Source organism: Ochotona princeps, chromosome 13, assembly GCF_030435755.1.
Source record: "Ochotona princeps isolate mOchPri1 chromosome 13, mOchPri1.hap1, whole genome shotgun sequence".
Classification (NCBI taxonomy): domain Eukaryota; kingdom Metazoa; phylum Chordata; class Mammalia; order Lagomorpha; family Ochotonidae; genus Ochotona; species Ochotona princeps.
This window is the reverse complement of record NC_080844.1, coordinates 34,923,815-34,948,468: the sequence shown is the minus strand read 5'-3', so window position 1 is coordinate 34,948,468 and position 24,654 is coordinate 34,923,815. Positions and strand designations below refer to the sequence as shown.

Sequence of the window (24,654 nt, the reverse complement as noted above, 5' to 3'; positions counted from 1 at the left end):
AACCGCATTTCTTAATGATACATTAACTATATTCCCAATTAAGCTTGCAATCTTGGCGAGGGTCACCTCGAGGAAGCGCTGACTGAAAAAAAAGGCTCTGCATGTGCCACAGACCTCCACTCCCCACCCCTAAAAAAACTTCTGAGGGAGGCAGAAATACCCAGATAAAAAGTGCAGAGAGAACCCACAGCAGGAGAGGTACCGGCAGCACCGGGGAGGCTCCAGACCACCCAAGAGAAGCGGGCGGCACTGGGGAGACTAACGCCCAGCCAAGCAGTACTTCGGCGAGACCGCCCTCCCACTTACCTGACGGACGTCATGGTTTCACCTTTCTGCCCCACGCCACCTCGCCAGCGTCCGATGCTCCGCGTCCGCCGGGGCAGCAGCAGCAGGTACCACAGCAACTGCTCCTCTGCTCACTCACCGACCGCGAGCGCGTCCTCACACACCCCGCGCGCGGGCGGCCCCAGGCGAGCCGGCCCCGCACCCTGATTGGCCGCGGCCGGAGGGAGGGCGGACGCTCCGCCCCGGGCCCCGGGGCTGCAGATCGTCTCGGGGCGCGGCGGGATGAGCAGAGCCGCCCGCGCGTCTCTTGCTGCCTCGCTGGCGCGCGGGCTAGCGGGCTGGCTAGCGGGCGTGGTGGCCATCTTGAGTTCTGGTAGCAGCGGCACCCTTCGCCGCCGCCGCCGCTCCGGGCTCCCGGGGCGCGAGGTTGGGTGCCAGCCTCAAAAATGGCCGCGCCGTTGGCAACTGGCTTGGCAGTCACATGGCCACCGTGTACCTCGGCAAGCTCGGGAAGGGACGCTGTCATTGAGAATCTCCGTGGATGGGTTTAACAGCCTGAGCTGTTAACCCATGAGTAAAAAAGAAACCAACAGCCTGGGAAACGCCAGCCTGAAAAAGATGAAACGTTTGATGGCTACAGCGGAACGCCCTGAATTCCAGTTCGCAGCCTCTGAAAGTCAACAGATGAGTCCAGTGGTCCCGAACATTCTTTAACTTCAGAAACACTTAGAGCTCTCTCTTTAATATGGACCGTGTCCGGAGTTCACCTTCTGAGTGTCAGAATCTAGAAGGGTCAGGACTTGGATATTTTTAGCCTATTCCCAGGTGATCCAGGTAGGCATATAAAGTTTTATAACCTCTGGCCAAAACTAGCTCCCCTCGGGCTATCCCAGTTGTACATCTAAAGGATTACCCCCAGCCTGCATTTTCCCCAAAAGTATGCAGGCCTATATAAAACAGGCATCTGGAGGGACATAGGCCCTAAGAAGGGGCGTACCCTAACTTCTGGTTCTGGCCTTAAAATTCAGCAGAATAACTGGGTTAAGAAACTGAAGGTGAACCATTGATATGGCAGGTAAATAAATTCCAATGTGGGTAGGACGCAGATTAGGTAGGGGGGACCAGTAAATGTTTTATGACCAAAATCTTTATTTCTTTATTCTCAGTACCATATCTGTATTATTACCAGAGCACAATATCTTTTGGCATTCTTTATTGACCATATAGGATGAGAATCAGGTTCACAGGTCTGTCTCAGTTACATCAGAAACACATCATGTAACACTAAAATGTGGCTGACTGGACCGGAGGAGACTGCATTCAATTTAATTTAATTTTGTTTAAATTTTAAAACTGAAACAATGTAAAATATCTTCTGCTAAACAATTTTATTTGGTTTTGACTACATTTCACTTAAGCATTGAAAAAATATCCAACTCAAGACACTGAGTGTAAATCACATACAGATTTTTTTTGAAACTTGGTATAAAAAAAATGTAATATTTGATGTTGACTACATGCTGAAATGTTCCATAGGTTTTATTTTCTACTGTGGGCACCAGAGATTTTAAAACTATATGGGTCTTCCATTATATAATGGACAGCGCTGTTCTATACTGTTAACCTTCTTACCTGTTATTGTTCTTCAACAGAATAATTGCATTCACAAAATGAAATTAGCAAGGAAGCCAGTTTCCTTGCTAACCCTCTAAAACATCAAATATTTTAGATTTCAAGTTCCTTAGAAAATGTTATTTTTAGCACTGTTCTTTTTAATTTGAGAAATGCTTACCCAGAATGAAGTTGGAGACTGTAAATCTGATGTGTTTAGTCCATGAGTAAAGGTTGTTGAATTACTGAGCTTTATTCCCTTGGTAGGTCTTTGACCAAATGTCTACGAAAATTAGTCAGTTGTTCTTCAGGATTACATACAAGGATCTAAAGCATCTCAATAGTAATTTCAAACGCAGGAGACACTGACTGACTCACTTTACCTCCTTGTCTTGTAAGAAAATGTTAACAGATAATGCCCAGGGACTAAAGTCAAGCCAGGAATAATCCTGAGAATTTTAACTACTTAGTGTGGCCTTTAAAAACACAGAGTTTAGCAAGGTATGAAGTGGCACTGCTCAATATGCACACAAGATCTCTTGGGGGTCTTACTAACGGTACAATTTAACATGCTATTTGCTCAGTGGCCATGATTTTGCATTTCTGTACAGAACTCACCTACTGCTTTTGGGCTGTGGACCAGGCTGAGCAGCAAGATTGAGAAGGTCTAGTTTGATTTCCTATTCTTGTGTGACCTTGAGCTAGTGCTTAACCTGTCCATCCTTACTTCACCCATTACATGTTTCTCATGGTATTGTGGAGATTAAAATTTAGTAAAGACTCCTTAGCACATGCCTAACTACCACTTTATTACTATTACCACACTGATCAAATTACATCTGGGAAACATGATCCTAAAGCTAACATGAACTTGGCTCTTTGAAAAGTCCAAATGGCTCTTTCTCCTCCTTGCTGGGTGGAGGTGACCCCAATGTTGCTGGGAGCACTCCCTCTTCTCTCCATCAAGACCAGGACTGTCCTGACCCAGATATGGCTGGTGTTCAGCCGCAGCTAAAAAGGCCAAAAAGCAAGTTAGACCAAAGAAACAAGGACATAACCAAAATGCAGTGCTCCCAAGGCTGCCTTAATATCTACCTGCACTATGTATAGGACATAAATGCCAGACCCTTCCAACAGCACTTTGAGAGCCAGCATCCCAAGACTCCACTTCCCCCAGAACTGGCTGACATTCAGGCTCAAGGTTGTTTACAGGTGAATTCATGAGTCTCTGACTCTTAGCTGCCTTGGGCCTTAGGTAACAAACCTGCAACTGCTTCTCCAACAAACTGTTGCTCAGGAAAAATACCAACACTACAGAAGCACTCATTTTCATGCTGTTCCCTTTTTGACCTCACACAAATACAATTCTGTGTAAATGAACAGCCCACTGTGACGTAGAAATCTAAATTCAGTTCCTCCTTGTTATACAAAGTCTTTTTTACAATTCTAATTACATTATGGTCCATATTGTGTTGCAGCAACAAAGAAAAATGTGCCTTTACTCATGTTTAACCTTTGGTAATGCCTAGTTGTGCTTGTTAACATTCAGATTTAAAAAAAAAAAAAGGAAGAGGTTCTGGGAATGTTACAGATAAAGTGGCGGCCCACCTCAGACTGGAAACAAGTTGGAGTCTGATCTGCACAACTTTCCATCCAGCTCCCTGGTAACCACAGGTCTGGGAAACCAAAATATTTGGACTCCTTCACCTGCATGAGACCCAGCTAAAGCTCCTTGCTCCTGGCTTTGGCCTGGAACAGCCCTAGCCATTGTAGCCATTTGGAAAAAGCACAAGTGGATGGAAGATCTGTCTCTCCTTATTCTCTGTGTCTATGCCTTTCAAACAAACAAATCTTTTGAAAACTAAAAACCTAATTTTGGTGACAAAGAATCTAGACTTGGAATTTTAGTAATTTTAACAAATACCCTAAATTCTTTGTTATTAAGTGAAAATATGGGTCTGCAATATTCAAATACTTAAAGCCACACCACAAAAATGTTTTAAAAAACTCATTTTCACAGGTGGCCAAAGCAGTGGCTCAATATTGTAATCCTCTGCCTATAAGCGCCAGCATACCACATGGGTGCCTGTTCATGTCCTGGCTGCTCCATTTTAGATTCAGCTCCCTGCTAACATTCTGGGAAAGCAATGGAGGATGACCCAAGTCCTTGAGTCCTTGCACCCACAAGGAAGACACACAGAGTACTTCAGGTTCTTAGCTTTGACTTAGCTCAGCTCCAGCCATTGCAAGACAACAACTCATCTTTGAAAAGCATCTAACATCATCAGAACTTTCCTATTCTTACTCAGTCAATGCTACTTTCAAAGATTTATTTATTTTTATTGGAAAGTCAAGATTCGCAGAGAAAAAGATCTTCCATCTGCTGGTTTACTCTCCAGGTAACAGCAATGGCTGGAGTTGGGCTGATCCAATGCCAAAAGGCAGGAACTTCTTCTGGGTCTCCCATGTAGGTAGAGTCCCAAGGCCCTGGGCTATCTGCTGCTGCCCTCCCGGGCCACAAGAAGGGAGCTGGATGGAAGTAGAGCAGCCGGGACACAAACCAGCACCCATATGAGATCCCAAGGTTGCAAGGCAAGGATTTAGCCATTAGACCATCACACCACGCCAGTCTACACTACTTTCAAAAAATTTTATTGACTTAAAATATTTAGGAATCATTTCAGCAGGTGTAAACACAAAATATTATGACAAATAGTGTTCCTGTGTTATTGTTCTTTCAGAATCAATTAGGTAGGGACAAAAGTAAAGGTATATTTCCCAGTAAAGGCAGAGGTCCTTTTATTCATAGTAGCTTCCCTTCTTTGACCTTTTTTTTTTTTTAAAGATTTAGTTATTTTTATTGGAAAATCAGATACACAGAGAGGAGGAGAGACAGAGAGGAAGAACTTCCATCCATAATTCCATTACCCAGGTGGCCACAACAGCTGGAGCTAAGCTGATCCAAAGCCAAAAGCCAGGAGTTTCTTCCAGGTCTCCCAATGGGTGAGGGTCCCAAGGCTTTGGGCCATCCTCAGCTGCATTCCCAGGCCATAGCCAGGAGCAGAATGGGAAGCGGGGCTGCCGGGATCAGAACTGGCACCCATATGGGATCCCTGTGCATGCAAGGCAAGGACTTTAGCCACTAGGCTACTGTGCCGGATCAGAACTGGCACCCATATGGGATCCCTGTGCATGCAAGGCAAGGACTTTAGCCACTAGGCTACTGTGCCGGGCGTTCTTCAACCTTTCATTGCTTTTTCTAATCCTTTCCTGTCCCGCCTCATACCCGGTCTTTCTCATTACACACGCACTGAGTTACTGAGTATATATATACAACTTTTGTTCAACTTCTAAGCAATTTATTTCAACCCTTTTCCTTAGGCATAGCAGTCAATTGCAATCTTAAACTTTCATTAACCTTCTCACAATTTAAATATATAAGAAAAGTGGGTAAGAATAGTTTTCTCTTGTTAAGAGTATTGAGTAAATATTCTACTTTGTCTAATCTTGGATTTGTGTGTACCAGAAAAGCAAACAGATAGTTAACCCCACAAAGCTAAGTGCTTTGGAAAGCACAAAAAAGATTGGAACCACCCACTAATCTTTTCAACTAATACTTCAGGCCCAAAAATAATAGCAATGTTCTTCAAACACAATCAGTTTGCTGCAATAAAACAAGCACTCTTAGTGGGAGGACAAATTAGTACACTGCCAAAAAGCTTTCTAGAAATATGAGTCAGTAATTCCATTTTTCAGGAAACTATAGTTTCAAAAAACAATAGAGAAACGTGAAACAAGATTTGTATACAATAGCAAAACTTGGTTATAGACTATACAGCCAGAAATAAGGCATGCAATAAATTACAGAATAATGGTATAAAGTTATTATAAAATGTTCCCATAGAGTTTTTAAGCATGTAGGCAAATACTCCTGACAGAAGTGGAAAGAGTGGGGACTGACAAAATGGCATATTGGCTGCTCTGCTCCAGCTTCGTGCTAATGTGCCTGGCAGAGCAGCAGACAACAGTCCGAGTCCCTGGGACCCTGCGCCCCAATGGGAGCTCTAGAAGAAGCTCCTGGCTTCAGTTTGGCCCAGCATCTGACACTGGGACCATTTGAGCAGTGAAACAGCAGACTGAAGATCTTTCTCTGTAACTCTGCCTTTCAAATATATATATATACCTGTATGATTTTTGACTGACTTAAAAAAAATAAAAAATGCCTTATATGCAGAAAGGGGGCAAAAAAAAAAAAAAAGCAAAGAAATACTGAAGTATTTTTACTTGTTATCTCTTTGAAGTAGGATTATGTGTAATTTGCTTTTTTTACATTAATCCAGCTTATAAATTTTCCATATATTGCTTTTATAAACAAACTTTTATTACATAACGTTTTAGACTTTTTGAAAACCATTTTGAAAACTATCTATATATTCCAAAAGACAAACTTCTTAAAACTTGTGTCCCTATAATAAGTAGTGCACAGCAGTGTAAAGTTTAGGCAGCTGGGCATATGGAGAGGGAAATGCTTCGCCTGGACCCACAAATCACTTCACAGCACTTGACCATTAGAATCCTCATCAGAAACACAAGAGTTTGCTGCAGTTCTTATTAGACTATGCAAGAAAAAACCCTCCGTGTGTCTCAATACAAACTGGTTTTCGTGTTTTTAGGAGCTGATCAATTTTAGTCAGCTTTCACTATGAACAAAATTATTCAAAGAAAACACAGCTTCAACGTATTAAATCTCTCCCTCTCCCATAGAAGATAATGTCTATTATTTCCTTTCAATTATTATCTGTAGATTCATTTGTCACATTTCACTTTAACATCACATATTCAAACAGAATGCAATCTTTAAATGGAACCTGACAATCTATTTCCCCAGAGCATTTGAAGAGTACAATAACATTTGATTGACTGAACTTTATTTAGTAAAATTTAGCAAAATTCCCTCCCAGGCACACACCTACATGGTGCTTCTTCATTTTCAGTGAAATACAAATCTCACAAAGTCAAAGAAACTTTCAATTCATGGGGTAACAGTATACCTAATTATTATCCAGTTATTTATGCTAAGAGTTTATTTTTTTCATAGAAATTATAAAAGAGAAGTCTATTTTGGTTCAATAATTGTTTGAAATCATGTATATGAAGGGTCTTCATACAGTGCTAATAACCTATTTTTAAACTACACAACTGAACATCAGAAAAAGGGAGTTTTAATATAAAAATGTATAAAGACAACACAAAAAGAAAGGAGCTCCTAGGACCAACATTGTGTTTGAGTTTCTGCTGCTCTACTTCTAATCCAGCTTTCTGCAGATGTGCCTAAGAAGGCACTGAAAGATGACGCAAGTGCTTGAATCCCTGCTACTCATGTGGAAAACCAAGATAGAGTTCCCAGCTTGGGAAAAAGACCAGCAGATGAAAGCTTCCCCACCCGCTCTGTTGCTCTTTCAAGTAAAATAAATGAATGCTATTTTTTAAAGCTCTTCCTAATGGATTGTTGGTGACCCTATGAAATACATTTTCTATATTTTCCTTATTTTTATTGTTTAATAATTAGGTTTTTAGGAGTTATTCATCCACTCATCAAAGAAGTATTCAGCATTTCTCTACTGTACCAGACTATACAGAGATTCAACAAGAACAACAACATGTGTTGTCTTTATAGAATTTACATTAGACTTACATCCTCTGGGGATACAGGAAAAGTCGTAACAACAACGTCAAATGATCCTAAATGCTTTGCAGATAATTAAAATATCAACATAATAAAGAGCTCCTCTGCACTGGGCAGTCAAGGAAGTTCTCTACCAGGAGGTAACTGAACGACAAGGAAGACTTGGTAGTGGAAGGTAGAGAGCAAAAGTCAAGGGAGAGTACAGACCTTAGGTGGCCACAGCAAACAGATCATTTTAGACTTCATAAGGCTGTGAAGTGTTGACTTTGTTAGGAGACCAACGGGGAGGCTCTGTAATTAAGCTTTAATAGAGGAAATGACATAATGTCATTTCAACAAACACGACCCAGATTGAAGTGTGGAGAATGGACTAGGAGTACAAAGTCAGAAACATAGAATTCAAAGTCGATTACAGTAACCCAGATGACACAGAACCACAGAAGCATTGGTAGACATGGAGAGAAGAGATGGAGCCAAGGCATCATTATGGAGTTGGACCGACAGGACTTGCTGAGGACTAAGCAGGAGGTACTAGGAGATGCATGGAAACTCCTTGGATTTGGGACTTGAGAGATGAGAAAATAAGAAAATAAGATTAGGAAAAGAAATTTTTCTTTCTAGTCCTTCTTACACCACAGTGAAGTTCTTGCTGTTCCTGACAAATTAGAAACTAAATATACACAACTTTATACGTACCTTTATTTGGACAATCTCTTAGGAGGGGAGCAGTTCTATCAAGGTATTCGCTGGCACCTACAGGTATGTATTTAAGTTAAAGCAAAGGTAAAAATGAGCACTTAACCCATTAAGACCCAACTTTTCACATCTCCAAATATTTCAACAACATAAAAGTGGCATAATTATTGCTCAATATAAGTCTTTAGATGTGTCTGTCCTGTTTATTGAGCCATGGGACACAATGGGTCAGGCACCACACTATCTATATATGCATTTCCACAACTACTACATTTGAATCTACAACAACCCTGGCAAGGGTTACTTTATTATCAGCATTTTACAAACAAATTCAAACAGAAATCCAAACCTCAGTAGTCTGAAGCCAAAACTAGAGCTAATTACCACTACATAATACAGCATCACTGTAGTAGCTCAAGATTCTCTCACGTTAAGTCTGAGACTTCCATAAATACCCAAACTTCACAGTCTATGGTTTCACACCTGAGGTGCAGGACGCTATGCCAGACTCCAGGCTAGCATTTAGGAGGACTGCCAGCTCCTGTCCTGGTCTCCTGAGGTCCTCAGCTGCCACATGAATGTATTTCCCAGCTGAAGAAACCACAACAAGAAGCTCTCAAACTGAGAGAGAGGAAAACAGAGAGAAACCCAGCAGAGCCAGGGCTGCCAGTCATGCTCATCAAAGCACAAGCTAAATAAAGACAAGCTAGACCCTCCAGACTAGACCTGTTATCAGCTAACTGCCTGCAAGTGAGCCAGTTTAATACCACAGGGAACAGAATAAACAAGCTAAGCCATGTCTGAATGCCTGACCAAGAAAAATCATGAATCAAATAAAATTAAAATAAAGACACTAAACTTAGGGCTAGAAAACCAAATTAATTATAAACAATATATTCTGCATTGCAAATCAATATCCTGTATGTATACATAACCAAAACCATGTTCTACAGAGTAATATTTTAAGGCTTTGTTCTTTAATGTTTTTGTTTTGTTGTTGTCGTTGTTGTTTATGACACATACAAAAAGAGACAAACAGAACTTCCTTCCTCTGGCTCACTCCCCAAGTACCCTCAAAGGTCAAGGCTAGGCTGGGGCACCTGCCAGGAGCCCAGCACACAATCCAAGTCTCTGACATAGATGTGCAGGGACTGAAATCCTTGAGCCAGTTCCAGGTTCTGCATTGGCAGGAAGCTGGAATCAAGGGCCAAGAGAGAGTCGTATTGAATGTAGATATTCTAATGTGGCAGACAGGGACCCAAACACTAGGCTATGTGCTGTTCCCAATAAACCACTGGGATGACATTTTTTAGTCTATTCACCTTTTATGAACTACTAGTTATTTAACAAATTGGTTCACAATCCAGTTTAAAAATCATGTTAGTCTATACTACTCACAAAACAGGTGCAAACACAAAAATGCAATTCTTCATTGGGACTCAGATGTCCCAATTACTAATCCAAAGCTTTTTTCCTTGCACAATGCTAGCAACCAGAGGTATTCCACTTAATAACCACAAGTTTCTCATCAAACTCCCTTATATACCTCAGAGTAAGAAGTTACGCTTACACTCATGCAGAACTCAGAAACAGAACAGACTCTTTCCTTTTGACTTCCTGTATTTCTTCTCCCATGCCCAATGCACAGAACTAAATTTCCCTCCCAATTCCTATGCCTAAGCAGTAAGTGAAGTTCTTCAAAATTATCAGTTATATTTAATTAATTGCTGTGGTTCTATTTTTTTTAAATAGGTTTTAACTGAACACTGCCTTCATTTCCTTAAGGAGGTCTTTATTTTAACTTTTATATTGTTACTATGGATCATTTTTCTTTCTTGTTTCCATTTATTTGAAAATTAGGAACAGGACTCCGTCTGTGGGTTGACTCCACAGTGTCACAACCGGGGCTGTGCTGGGGTTAAAGGTGGAAACTCAATTTAGGACTCTATGTGAGTAACAGGGACCCAGCTACTTAAGTCTTCTTCACCCACTTCCCGAGATCTGTACACTTAAAAATATTTGTATTTATTTATTTAAAAAGCAGACTGATAAGAGAGAAAGAGGAAAAAAAGCTCTTCCATCTACTCCTTCACTCCTCAAATGGCCACAACAGACAGGGCTGGGCCACGCCAAATCTGGAAACCAAGAATTCCATCCAGGTTTTCCAAATCCATTAGATTCATCCCGTGTGAAGGAACACAAGTACTTAGTCCATTTTATGTTCCTTTTCCATTAGAAGGGAGCTGGATCTAAGCGGAGCAGCCAGGACTGGAACCTACACTGCATTATGTGATTCAAAATTCCAAGCACTGTCTTAACATACTATGGCACAATGCTGGCCTCTAGTATACTTCCTGCAATTAAGAGTGAATTTTTTTTAATCTTGTCCAAAGCATTAGTGATTGCTGTTGTTGTTCATACAATACCTGATGAATTCAGAGAATCATGAAAAATATTAACATAGACACAAGTTTGAATACTTTAGTCTTGTGCGATCTTAGGCACACTGTTAAATACTAAAACTGAGCTGCTCCATCTGCAACAAGTTGTTAGCCTACTAAAGTCATAAGATCCAAATCATTAACATCAAGGAAAATTCTATATATTCCAAAGTTATTTTAAAAACTTATGTAAAATAATTCTCTTGGCTGGAACTTTTAAACTTAAGCAAAACTGGCTTGCCCAAGGTTTTAATTAGAAAATGCAACCTGTTCGAAATCCAAGTTCAATGAATTACTCCATTGGTAAAGCATACCATTAACTATATCCCATAAGACAATATTTATTCTTGGAGTAAAAACTACATTATGTGTGAATAAGAAAACTTCAAATTTAAAAAGTCTAAAAAAGATTACAAAACACTTTCCCACAGAATGTCTTTAAATAGTGTACTTATCTAACACACACAGAAATCAGACTTCTCAATTTATATCTTTAACATTTATTTATTTCAAAGAATTATATATAGAGAGAGCTTCCCTTTTATGGTTCACTGCCCAAATGTCCACAACAAGCAAGAGAAGGGCCAGGCCAAAGCCAGGAGCCAGGAGCCAGGAGCTTCGTCTGCATCTCCCATCTGAGCACAGGGGCCAACCACTAGGTCCATCCTCCGCTGCCTGCACAGGCACATCAGCAGGGAGGTGGATTAGAAGTGGAGAAGTGAAGCAGCTGGAACTGCATGCATATCACTGCGCACCGAGGCTTAATGTGCTGTGCCACAGGGATAACCCTTATAGCAGCCCTCAATTTGTACCTTCAGAGAGTAATACAAACAGCAACAATGAGTAAAAGGTCCTGCATATTCACAGTTTAGGGGCTATTAACTTCTCAGGATCTACTTCCTTAGCTAAAGACAAGTTACCTGGTATTAGCTTTATTAGAGCCTTTTTTTTTTTATTAGGGACAGGCATTGGGGGCAGTGGGGTAAGACATCACATTCACCAGTATTTTGCAAGGACACCAATTCAACTCCTCGGTGTTCTGCTTCTGATTAGCTCCCAGCTAGTATGCCTGGGAGAGCAGCAGCAGATTGTCCAAGTACTTGGGTCCCAGCACCCTTGTGGGATTTCTGGTTCTTCGATCCATTTGAAGAGTAAACCAACAAAAAGAAGATCCCTCTCTTTCTATCTCTTCTTCTCTCTCTTTTTCTTTCAAAGCAATAAATAAATATTTTTTTATTAAGACACAGACATTTTCTGTAAATTTGTTATTCTTATCCTTACAAAATAAAAAGCTCCGGATCCACCATGGTGGCTTAGCAGCTAAAGCCCTTGCCTTGAACACCCACCAGGATGCTATATGGGAGCCGGTTCTAATCCCGGCAGCTCCACTTCCCATCCAGCTCCCTGCTTGTGGCCTGGGAAAGCAGTCCAGGATGACTCAAAGCCTTGGGACACTGCACCCATGTGGGAGACCTGGAAGAAGCTCCTGGCTCTTGGTTTTGGATCAGCGTAGCTCTAGTTGTAGCGGTCACTTGGGGAGTGAATCATCAGACGAAGATCTTTCTCTCTGTCTCTCCTCCTCTCTGTATATCTGACTTTGCAATAAAAATAAATCTTAAAAAAAATCAAAAAGTTCCAAAGCAAACTGATATTTTCTAGTTATAAATAATTAATGATACAATTTAACATTTCTAGGCCTCAGTTCTCTTAACCTGGGAAAGCAATGGAAGATGGCCTAAGGCCTTGGGACCCTGTACCCATGTGGGAGACCCAAAAGAAGTTCCTGCCTTGGGACTGGTTCAGCTCCAGCCATTGCAGCCACTTTGAACCAGCAGATAGAAGATTTTTCTTTCTGTACTCCTTCTCTCCGTAAATCCAACTATCAAATAAAAATAAACCTACATAAAAAAGAAAAGAAACCCAACTGGGATGCTCATTCTCATATCTGAATGCCAGGGTTCATGTCCTGGGTCCACTCCCAGTTCCATCTTCCTGCAAATGCACGCCCTGAGATGCAGCAGAGCTGACTCCAAGTAGTTGGGTCCTTGCCACCCACATGGAAGACACAGAGTTCTCGGTTCTTGGCTTTGGTCTGTCCTATCTTCAACTGCTGCAAGCACATGGGAAGTAAACCAGCAGATCTCTGACTCCCTCTCTGACAAAATAAAGAAACATCACAAGAAGCAATGAGCTGCCACTTGCAAGAGCATCTGGCTGATATTGTGATCTACTTATTTAGCTTTCCAACCCCACTCTGGGATTTATCTCAGCTTTAGGAGGGGAAATTCCCCACCCTATCTGGGAATCTTCACTCTTATCATATCTTCCTGGCTGCTGCTTCTATCATTATGCCTACCAGCACTCCAAGAGACAAGAGGGAGAGAATCTGCCTTAACCTGTTTTTATCAGTTAAAGCAGCTGTATCTTGGATGGCAAGAAAAAGATCAGACTTCTAGATCTGATTTGATAACTACAGAATACTAACAAGATTCTTAGGAATGCAGTTTTTTCAAGCTTCACATAGAACTGAGGTCAAATGTCGCTAATGTGGAGTTTTTTTCCACTAGCGAAAAAATGTACTACTCTTCTCTCCTTTTTTGTACTAAACAGAAGGAATGCTATACAAATGGAGAAAAACTGATGCTAAAGAAGGGAATTCCATCCTCCAGGAGAGGCTGAGCAAACATAAAGATCAGTGAGCTAAATCCAGAAATTTCTATATTCTCTGCAGGACACACTTAGCATTTTCTTTTCTTTCTTTTTTTTTTTAAAGATTTTATTATTATTGGAAAGCTGGATATACAGAAAGGAGGAGAGACAGAGAGGAAGATCTTCCATCCGATGTTTTACTCCCCAAGTGAGCCGCAACGGGCTGGTACGCGCCAATCCGAAGCCGGGACCAGGAACCTCTTCCGGGTCTCCCACGCGGGTGCAGGGTCCCAAGGCTTTGGGCCATCCTCGACTGCTTTCCCAGGCCACAAGCAGGGAGCTGGATGGGAAGTGGAGCTGCCGGGATTAGAACCGGTGCCCATATGGGATCCCGGGGCTTTCAAGGCGAGGACTTTAGCCGCTAGGCCACGCCGCCAGGCCCCACACTTAGCATTTTCAAAAACAGGGATACATACACCCCAGGAAGCCAAACCTACCATGTAAAGAAGCTACTTCATACTTCACCAACAACAACAACAAAAAAAAACACAAAAAAAAACAAATCTTTCCCTTTGATATTCCCTTTTATAGTTAAAATATGATTTTAATATTAAATATTTAGTATTACTGAATGTACTAATATGACCACATTTGATTAAGTATCTCAAACTTAAATCTGGATGAGCAAGTGCTAAGTAAAACCAACACAAAGCAAAATTTTGTCAGCCTATTTTAAAGTGCCTTAACATGCTGCTTCATGCTGAAATGTGATTGAGTTAGTTCCTCCTAAATGTGTCAGGACAGACACATAATCAAGAACGTATGTCTATCACATCTACAACTTACTGGTTTAAATCTTCAACAAAACTAAGAACTCGGAATGATAATGAAGGTCTCAGCTCTGCTGAGGAAGAACAATTCTGAAAAACTATTTTAGAAGGAAACTAAGACTTCCTCAGTCAAGGCTACGAAACAAGAAAATGTTCAAATCCCCAGAGTAGTCAACTTCAAAGACTGCACAGGTGAACTCTTTATGAAAGAGATAATCTCCTTGTATTTCAGTTTATTTACTTGATAACTCAGGTGGGCCTTTCAAACTTCAATTCAAACAAATAAAATTGTTTATTTTGCTTCATCAGATTTAAAGGAATGAAAAAAACTAAGACATCTGAATTTGAGTCTTTTGCTGTATTTTGTTTTCAAGTTACCCCTCTTCGATGAATCAAAAGAAACAAACTTCTCACAAACACTATTTTGTAGTATATTATCTACTGGTTAGAGAAGTACTGCTGACCTTCAGAGTTTTAGGGATTTTAATTACATTGCCAAAAGCCTAGATATACCATTCTGACAGGTGACTGAGACTTTTGCGTGTTCACTCTTTCAGAAGACCTACCCTCCATCAAATAAGCAATTCTACTACATTAAAAAAAAATTGTATTAGTTAAGACTCTCATATCCCATATAGGAGTTCCTGGGTTTGAGACACAATTCTGCTTCCAATTCCATTTTCCTGCTAACATAACTTGAGTGTGAGTAGGTGATGGTTCAAGTACGAGGGTCCTTGTTGCAAACATGGGAGACTCTGGTTGAATCTCTGGCTCCTGACGTCAGTCTAGCACAGCTGTGCTGTCATGGGCATTTGGGGAATAAACCACTGGATAAAAGGTCTGTGTGTATATATATCTGCACATTTCAAATACATAAATGATTTTAAAGCAAAATTAATAAAAAAAAAACAATAACCAGAAGGCTTTAATAACATGTTACTGTTTGGGTAACAAAGAGATATTTATTCTAGGGGAATTTTCCATATGGAAAAATACAAGAGAAATGATTATCAATCATGGGCAAAGCTCACTACAGTCACCAGAAAGAAACATTTCAGGATGCATTTTTCTGCCTTTACTGTGCTCCAGACTGACTGTGCATGCAGGCTCACTCTATGTCATAAGAGAAACATTAGGTCAAATAACCAAGCAATATTTTCAGTTAAGGGTTCACTCTATCAGCTCTCACCAATAGAGAAAAATGCAAAAACCCATTTTTCATCAGCATGTTACACACATAATCTTTTTTTTAAAGATTCAGTTTATTTATTTTTAAAGATTTATTTATTTTCTTATTGAAAAGTCAGATTTACAGAGAGGCGGAGAAACAGAGGGAAAGATCTTCTGTCAGCTGGTTCACTCCCCAGGTAACCATAATGGCCAGAGCTGAGCTCATTTGAAACCAGGAGCCAGGAATCTGGGTCTCCCATGTGGGTACGGGGTCCCAAGGCTTTGGGCGATCCTCAACTACTTTCCCAGGCCACAAGCAGGGAGCTGGATTGGAAGTGGAGCAGTTGGGACATGAACCAGTGTTCATATGGGATCCCAGAACATGCAAGGCGAGGACTTAAGCCACTAGGCTACCATGTGGGATCTACATACAAAATCTTAAAGCATCATCTTTAAATTCACCTAACAAGAATTTAAAGCCTGTTCTACTGCAATAAAGTGATCAATTATGAAGCATTAAGAGTGATGTAATTCGTTTCCCAACTTTGAATAGTAGTGGGCGAGATAAAACTTGCACCAGCTGTAGGCTGCAATAACACAAGTACAAAGTACAAACAGCTAGGGAAGGAGTAATTTCCAGGTTGGATGATGAGCAAAGTTCCACACAGATGACAGACTGGCAGGACAACATAGAGCAAGGCTGGTTTTCTGAGAGGGAGAGAAGGGTGGTTGCCTGCATTACTATTTTCTACACATTCTATAAGGGATTCTTCTCTTGCTGGAGGAACTTGAACATCTCCCTCATTCTACAAGACCCTGGAGTCATTGATTACAGATCTTCCTTACCTGCTTCCCCTACAACCCTGCCATTATTCATGGGCTCCCCACATATACTAGTACCACAGGCACATACAAACCCTGGAAGAAATTGGTTCACTCATGGTATGTAACCCAGGTAGAACAAGAGTCCTCTCAAAACTGACACATACAAATGTGAAAGACCTCTTCCTTTGGGCTCATGAGTCGTTGGCTTGCTGCTCTGGACTGAAATTTTTGTGACACTGCGATGAACTGTGTGAAAATTAGATCTAATCCAAATGACAACAGATGTGAAACACACTCCTATAAACATAACTAAAATGTTGGTGTCTACATTTCCAGACTCCCTGTGTAACAATACAGTTCAGAAAAAAAAAAAAAATCTAGTTTCAGAGTGGGCTCCTAGCCCATGATTAAGATACCCACATCCCACAATGGAATACCTGGGTTCAATGCCTGCCTTTGCCTACTGATTTCAGCTTCCTCCTAATGTAGACGCTGGGAGTTAACAGTGAAGGCTCAAGTAATTGAGTTCTTGTCTCCCACGCGGCTGACCTGGATTGCTTCCAGCTACTTGCTCAACCCTGGCCAGCTTCTGCAGGCATTTGAAGGAAACCAGTGTATGCAGCCTTGTAATCTTATCTCTCTCCCTCTCTCTCTGTATCTGCCTCTCAAATAATTGTTTTTAATCCTATCATCCCATCTTGGATCTTTGTTTTCATCTTATAAACTATATGGAAGGCCCTTTCATCCTGAGGAGTTTGATCTTTCTTAAATTCTGGTAAAGGATCTGTTATCTCTTCCAAAATAACTTCACCATTTATACTTTTTCCTTTTTTTTTTTTTGCTACTCCTAGTTAGATGTAGTACCCCAATTTATATTCATGTCTTAGTTTCTCGTTATGTTTCTTTTATCATCTGAGTGAATTACACATCTCTTCCAGAACTTGACCTATTTAAGTTTTACTTTAATTCCAACAACTGTTATTTCTATTATAAAGCCATCTATTTCATATCTATATAGTTTTACTAATAAATTTTTCATGATCACTATTTCTCGTATCTTTTTTTTTTATAAAGATTTATTCATTTTATTACAGCCAGATATACACAGAGGAGGAGAGACAGAGAGGAAGATCTTCCGTCCAATGATTCACTCCCCAAGTGAGCTGCAAAGGCCGGTGCTGCCGATCCAAAGCCGGGAACCTGGAACCTCTTCCGGGTCTCCCACGCGGGTGCAGGGTCCCAAAGCTTTGGGCCATCCTCGACTGCTTTCCCAGGCCACAAGCAGGGAGCTGGATGGGAAGTGGAGCTGCCGGGATTAGAACCGGCGCCCATATGGGATCCCGGGGCTTTCAAGGCGAGGACTTTAGATGCTAGGCCACGCCGCCAGGCCCTCTCGTATCTTTTTTAAAGGAATCTTTCAAATACTTAGTTTTAATGGCCCTATTATTCCCACTAGGCTTGGGTGAATTTACCTCCCAGTGGATTTCTAAGCTCTCCCTCCTGTTTTCACAAGCTCTGACCCACCCCCTTTTTTCCCAGTGGCTCCAAGGTAAGGCATTCCCCTTTCAGAGCCCATGACCTCCACGCCTGGTGCCCTTGTATTAGGTGATAGCGAGAAATTACAGTTCCTGACATGAAGCCATCTGGCAGCTTGGCTCTGTCTGTGTCTTCACTTCAGGTCTACAGTAGCTTTTTAAAGTAACAGCCGGGAGCAGATGAGTTCAACCCTCCTTGATCCAGCCCCAACCCTACTCCCAGCTTCATCAGACTGTCTCACTCCAATTTCCCCTGTAGAAGTATTTCCACCAGTGCCTGCACTCAGAATTTACCTGCATGTTTGTTCTCCCTTCTTGCTGCCTGAATATTTTTCCTTTTTTGCCTTGTTTAGGAGGGTATCTATATCCTTTCCAAATTCCTAACTGCTGCATTCAGAGCAGAGTTGTGAGTCAAGCAAAATAAGACTGTATTATAATAAAAGCAGCTTACATTTATTGAAGATTTGCTATAGGCTAGTTTTATATTTACTTTCTTATTAAATCCCTCTCGACAATATTATAAAGTAGGAAGTATTATTACATCAATTTTATAGGTGAAAAAACAGGGGCAAGGGAGTAGGAGGGCAATCATTCCAAGATCACCAGCTAATAAGGACCAAGAGTCAAACCAGATGTCTGAATCTAATGACCATGTTCCTAAACATGCTTCCCTGCCTTCCATCCCAACCAAAAGGTTCTTTATAATTTTAATCCTCCCTCTTTTCTCCACTTAAATGCAAATAATTTGCACACAGGCAGGATGTTAAAAGTGCAGCCATATTGCAGGTTTGTAAAGAAGCTTATCAACTTCATGTTTTATTTAGTCTTTTTTTTCCCCAGAGTCCCTTTCACCTTTTCTGAGTTCCAAGCACTTCCTTATTTGCCCGCTGGTTATCCAGGACCATCCAGGGAGACTTTCCTCTTCCTCTACTACTTTCACTTGACCCTAGTACAAGATGCTCAGGAACAATTCTTATGAACACCTTCAGGCAAAACACTTCAGGGGACTGCTGCTCTCCTTTCCTCTATAACTAAAAGATTCATCTTACAGGATTAAATTTATAGGGATGGTGTAGCAGCAACAGGCTAATCTTCCACCTGCTAGCATCACCATCTCATATGGGTGCCAGTTCAGGTCTGGACTGCTCCAGTAACCATCCAGCTCTCTGCTTATGGCCTTGGAGGGCAGAGGAGGATGGCTCAGCTCCTTGGGCTTCTGCACCCATGTGGGAGACCTGGCTCCTGACTTTGGATCAGCTCCTGGCTGGCTCCTGGCTTCAGATCAGGCCAGCTACAGCCACTGGGAATTGGGGAATCATTGGGGAATGAACCAATAGATGGAAGATCTCTCTATTTCTTTCCTTCTTTCAGTAAATCTATGTTTCCAATAAAAATTTTAAAAATCTTTTTAAAAGGTTTAAATATTTTTTTAAAGATTTATTTTCCCGGCGGCTTGGCCTAGCGGCTAAAGTCCTCGCCTTGAAAGCCCCGGGATCCCATATGGGCGCCGGTTCTAATCCCGGCAGCTCCACTTCCCATCCAGCTCCCTGCTTGTGGCCTGGGAAAGCAGTTGAGGACGGCCCAATGCATTGGGACACTGCACCCGCGTGGGAGACCCGGAAGAGGTTCCAGGTTCCCGGCTTCGGATCGGCGCGCATCGGCCCGTTGCGGCTCACTTGGGGAGTGAATCATCGGACGGAAGATCTTCCTCTCTGTCTCTCCTCTGTATATATCTGGCTGTAATAAAATGAATAAATCTTTAAAAAAAAAAATATTAAAAAAAAAAAAAAAAAAAAGATTTATTTATTTTTATTACAAACTCAGATATACAGAGAGGAGGAGAGACAGAGAAGAAGATCTTCCGTCCAATGATTCACTCCCCAGGTGAGCACAACGGCCGGTACTGCGCCAATTCAAAGCCAGAAGCCAGGAACCTCATCCGGGTCTCCCACGTGGGCGCAGGGTCCCAAAGCCTTGGGCCATCTTCGACTGCCTTCCCAGGCCACAAGCAGGGAGCTGGATGGGAAGTGGAGCTGCCGGGATTAGAACCGGCGCCCATATGGGATCCCGGGGCGTTCAAGGCAAGGACTTTAGCCACAGGGCCACGCTGCTGGGCCCAAAAGGTTTAAATTTATAAATGCAGGTAAAAGACCTTTATTATCATCCAAAAATGACCAAATTCAGATTTAGACTGCATTTTTAAAGGTATAGGGCCAAGTTACCAGTTCCTCCCTATAAAACAAATATCAATGAAATAACTACTAAAAACAAGTATTGTGTAATACCCCAGGAACACACGATGGTCTTTTTTCTGTTCTAGTTGGTATTTACTCATATTTTCCTCTTATAATCTTCACTGTAGACTATTCTAGGACAATGTGCTCTGTTTACAAAAATAAAAGGAAATTTACAGAGTTTTCTGAAATGGAAAAAAAAATGTTTTAGAATTACTGAAGCTGTTGCTTCAAGTTCCTAAGGAAGGAGATGGAAAAAAAGATTAAAAAGAACCTGGGGAACTAAATAGTTAGCAAACAATAATTGGGGAAAGCTCAGTATTTTCTGAGTGGAGAACTGCAATTTTTCCTTTTTATTAAAAGTCATGACCCTGAACAACCTTTAACTGTAGTGTCTAAGGAGTCACGACATGAGGCCTGGCACAACGGTTCAATGGCTATACAGTTACCTTACATGCACCGGGATCCCATATGGGCACTAGTTCATGTCCCAACTGCTCCACTTCCCATCCAAATCCCTGCTTATAGCCAGGGAAAGCAGTTAGGATCGCCCAAAGCCTTGGGACCCTGCACCCATATGGGACATCCAGAAGACACTCTTGGTTCCTGACTTCAAATCAGCTCAGCTCCAGCTGTGCTGGCCATTGTGGCCCTTTGGGGAATGAACCAACAAAAGGAAAATCTTTCTATCTCTGCTTCTTCTCTCTGTAAATTTGCCTTTCCAATAAAAATAAACAATCTTAAAAAAAAAAAGTCACAATGTGGAAGCTTTGAATTCAACCCTTGTTAGCATCAACATCATATACTTACTGCGATGAATAAGTAGAGCTACATTTCAGGAAGGTAAGCAAAATTTGAAACTACACATGGAAAGACCAGTTTGGAAGCAATATAAAATCTAAGTAAAATGTGAGTCTATATTTTGTTATCATGAACACACGCAGGAACCACAGGCAAAGGTACAGAGTTAGGACAACAGATGAATTGAATTTGATATACATAGCTTTGATGAGTGAACAAGTCACAAGAAGATACTCTTAGCTGAAATTAGGTTCTAAGAGCTAAGAGACAGGGAAATAGAAAAATGACATGTGAAAATGCCCAGTACAAAGCCTGGATTCCTACATTCTCTCCTTCAGTCACACAATGCCACCTGCAATTCCAACAGAGGCAGCTCTCCTAAAAGAATAAAGTCAGACACATTACTTCACACCTGGCTCACTCTTGGTCTTCTTTCAGAATGCTGAGGTGTTATTTTCCCAAAGCAAACTTAGTTTCCATAGAGGACAGTACCTGCGTCTCACCTCTTTCTGTACACATACCCAGTTTCCAGCAGCATGCCTAAAATAGCATGTACTTGCAAGACAAACGCAAAGAACAGACTTGGCGTGTGCTCAACAAGCCTTGGAAGGCACTGTATTCTCTTAGAGGTGACCGCCGAAGAAGTAAACTTTGGATGACATTGCCAAAGGAAAGAAAACTCAGTGATCCTAAACAGGTTGTCAGCACAAACCCTCTTTATCTAGAGAATTCTCAAAAATGTTTCTTGACTTCTCTGAGTTCTCATGTTTTACAGAAGGATCCTTACTTCTACTTCATAGGTCGCTGGAAGCATCAAATCAGAGAAAGCAAGCACCTAGTCTAATGGATGACATTCAATTACGTCACCCTTCTCCTCCCCAAGCCCATTAGAAAAATGCTGGAGCCTCATTCTCTCTCTGCAACTTTAGCAACTACCGTATCCTAAAGAGCAAACCTAGGCTAGAAAAATCACAGATGTGGGAGCAAGAGAGACTAGCTTGCCACATACTGTCCTTCTAGCAGTTTTCCAAGCTATCCACTACTGACAATTTTGGCCACATTTTGTATTATAGGAGGATGTACTATGCTCTGTGGAATGTTCAGCAGTATCATTAAACTGATTAACTAAACAGTAATCACACCAGCTGCCAGGAGCATTCCCCAGCAAGAATATACCCACATCTTGCCCAGTACCCTCAGGGTGGGTAAAAATCTCCTGTGGTTGAGAACCACCACCCTAGAGGTAACTGAACTCTCTACAGGTCCTAACTAGAACCCTAAATTCCTTCCCTGACATTTTGAAAACAAGAGTCAACTAAAACTGGCAGTTACACGTTGATCGTCAAGGGAGCTATCAAAAACTAATTCAGTCTAACTCAAAGAATTACCATGCTATAACCTGGAAAGCCAAAGTAATAATGAAAGAGAGAAGAGTCAATCCCAAAAGCTCTCCACACAGTATCAAATCAGTGCAGGCACACTCAGTGTCTCATCTTCTAACCGAATGCCTACAGCAGCACTGTATTAGTTGCCTAAGGAATTTTTCCAGTTTTAAATTGACACTAATGGCATATGAAACATGTTTTGTATGTAGATACAGGCACAGATGGATAAATGCAGCTAATTATAATATGTGCTTCAGTTATAATATGTAAAATGTTTAAACAGTTCCTTGCATCTACATATGAAAGAGCACAGTGTTTACCATTGTGTGTAAGCACACATAAACACAGGAAAGCAGACTATCTTGAGTAGTGGTATAAAAGCAGCCAAATACTGGCCCGGCGCAATAGCCTAGCAGCTAAAGTCCTCACCATGCAGGAGTCAGGATCCCATGTGGGCGCCAGGTCTAATCCCAGCTGCTCCACTTCTCATCCAGCTCCCTGCTTGTGGCCTAGGAAAGCAGTCGAGGGCGGCCCAAAGCCTTGAGACCCTGCACCTGTGTGGGAGACCCAGAAGAGGCTCCAGGCTCCTGGCTTAAATCAGCGCAGCTCCAGCCATTGTGGCCACTTGGGGAGTGAATCATTGGACAGAAGCTCTTCCTCCTTGTCTCTCCTCTCTGTAAATCTGTCCTTCAAATTAAAAAAAAAAAAAATTCTTAAAATAAGGAGGCAAATACTTATATATACCTACAAAGCAGTGAAATCATCAGCTTACAACCAGATGCCCTGGGTTCATATTTCTGTTCCTTAACTAAAGGTCTCATTTGGACTTCAACATCCTCATCCATAAAACAGGTGTAATTCTTGCCTTTGTCCAACAAGGTGACAGGAAAGCACTGTGGAAACTGATCAGCATCAAGTATACATCATTATTTTTATTAATCAAAGATCTTAAGAGTTTCATGATAGCAGGAAAGAGTTGCATGTTCTTCAATTCAGTGGGGAAAGCTGATGATGGTGACTTTGAGAATATACTTTACACACGTAGGGGAAGTCTATGTCTTAAACTCAGGAATGTCCAATTCCAAAATCCTTGTATTATTCTTCCACTACAAGGTATCTTCAAAAAGCTCAAGAAAAACAAGTATTAACCTTTAATTCCATTTCTGCAGAACTTTTTTAAAGGCCCTCCCTCCTAGTCCAAAAATTTTTAAATAAAAATGACATATTAGCATATTGGGTTATTGTTTTTGTTTATGCTGTTGGTATAAGTTATGCATATTGATCCTTTAAGTTAGTGGGAATGCAATAAAAGCACTAGTGGGGATTTTGTTACCTCTCTTCTAAAGAGCGTGAATACCATCACAGTGCCTTTAAGTGACCTTTTCAAGCATGAATAAATCAACCTTCTGGAAGTGAAAGACTTGGAAGAAAGGAGATTTTGTCTGTATAATCAGTAGCGTCTCAACACCTTTCAGTGAGCTCCATACATTTATTTTTAGACTAAAAAAAAAATCACTGCCTTTCAAAGAACACTTCAAATAACCATCAAAGGCGGTGCAGCTGCCCTTTTATAAACTTACCAGAAAGGCAAGTTTTAACAAACGACTTTTTATAACTACAAGGTGCAGCACCAATCACACGTGAAACAGGTGTGAGGGAAAGAACTTCACTGCGCCCCAAAGTGCAAATCAAACAGAACACTCAACCGTCCTCGTCCATCCAGTTTGCAAAAAGCGTCACAGATGGGGGTGTGGAAAGTCTTCCAAGGTGCCAGTTTTCAGAGTGTCTGTGAAAAGTTAGGTCAAGACCCCCTTCCTTGACACTTGCCAAGAAACTCCCCGAGAATTCTCTTTGTCCCAGAGCAGGACAGGTACTCAGGCCTTCTCCAGCTAAGGGGGGCTGTGCGCCAGGCCGCTGTTGGGGATCCGTCCTCCTGGGTCGCCACACTCCAGCGCGGCAGCCACGCACGTGGTGCCAGCAACCGGCTCCGGCTCCCCCTTCCACTGCCACCAAGCGCCTCCGGCCGCCAGCGGAGAGCTGCCAGAGGCCGAGCCGCGCTGGGGCGGGAGGAAGCCGGTGGAGCAAACTGAGAGGAGTTGTGGACCGTGAGCAGCCAGCTCAGAATGGCAGGTCCCGCGTGTTGGCCCCTGGCAGGTGGCGGGGCACCACTCCACGCCGGGGCTGCGCAATCCCCCACGTGGGCCCTGGCTCGCTGCCGGCGCCGTCGCCCTCCTCCCCACGTCCGGCAGCGCTCACCTCAGCGCTGGCGGCGCCTCCACCTTCAGCTTCTTGGGCTTAGGCTCTTCCTCAGCAGCTGCCATCTTCGCGCTCCCACCCTACCAGGGATCCACCGCGCCCCGCCCCGTGCCCGCCACACCGCCTCCACGTCTCCGAACACCGCCCCCCTCAGACACCGCCCGGTGCGGGACACTCCACTCCGCCACCATTGGCTCTGCCCGCCCGGCCCCACAGCGACGGCCACGCCCCCTCAGAAGCCCACCCCCTG

General features: G+C 42.1%; 1 protein-coding gene across 2 annotated transcripts in view; it reads right to left on the bottom strand.

The window, feature by feature from the left end:
* ADK (adenosine kinase) overlaps window positions 1–24,546 on the bottom strand; it is a 467,734-nt gene extending 443,188 nt beyond the window's left edge. Inside the window, exon 1 of one of the 2 annotated variants that reach the window (XM_004583503.3) lies at window positions 24,405–24,546. In XM_004583503.3, coding sequence (XP_004583560.1) covers window positions 24,405–24,469 — 65 coding nt within the window. In that variant the 5' untranslated portion in view covers window positions 24,470–24,546. Of the gene's footprint in view, window positions 1–306; window positions 512–24,404 lie in introns of those variants that run through there. The other variant, XM_004583504.4, reaches the window with a different exon arrangement.
* Window positions 24,547–24,654: the final 108 nt, after the last annotated feature.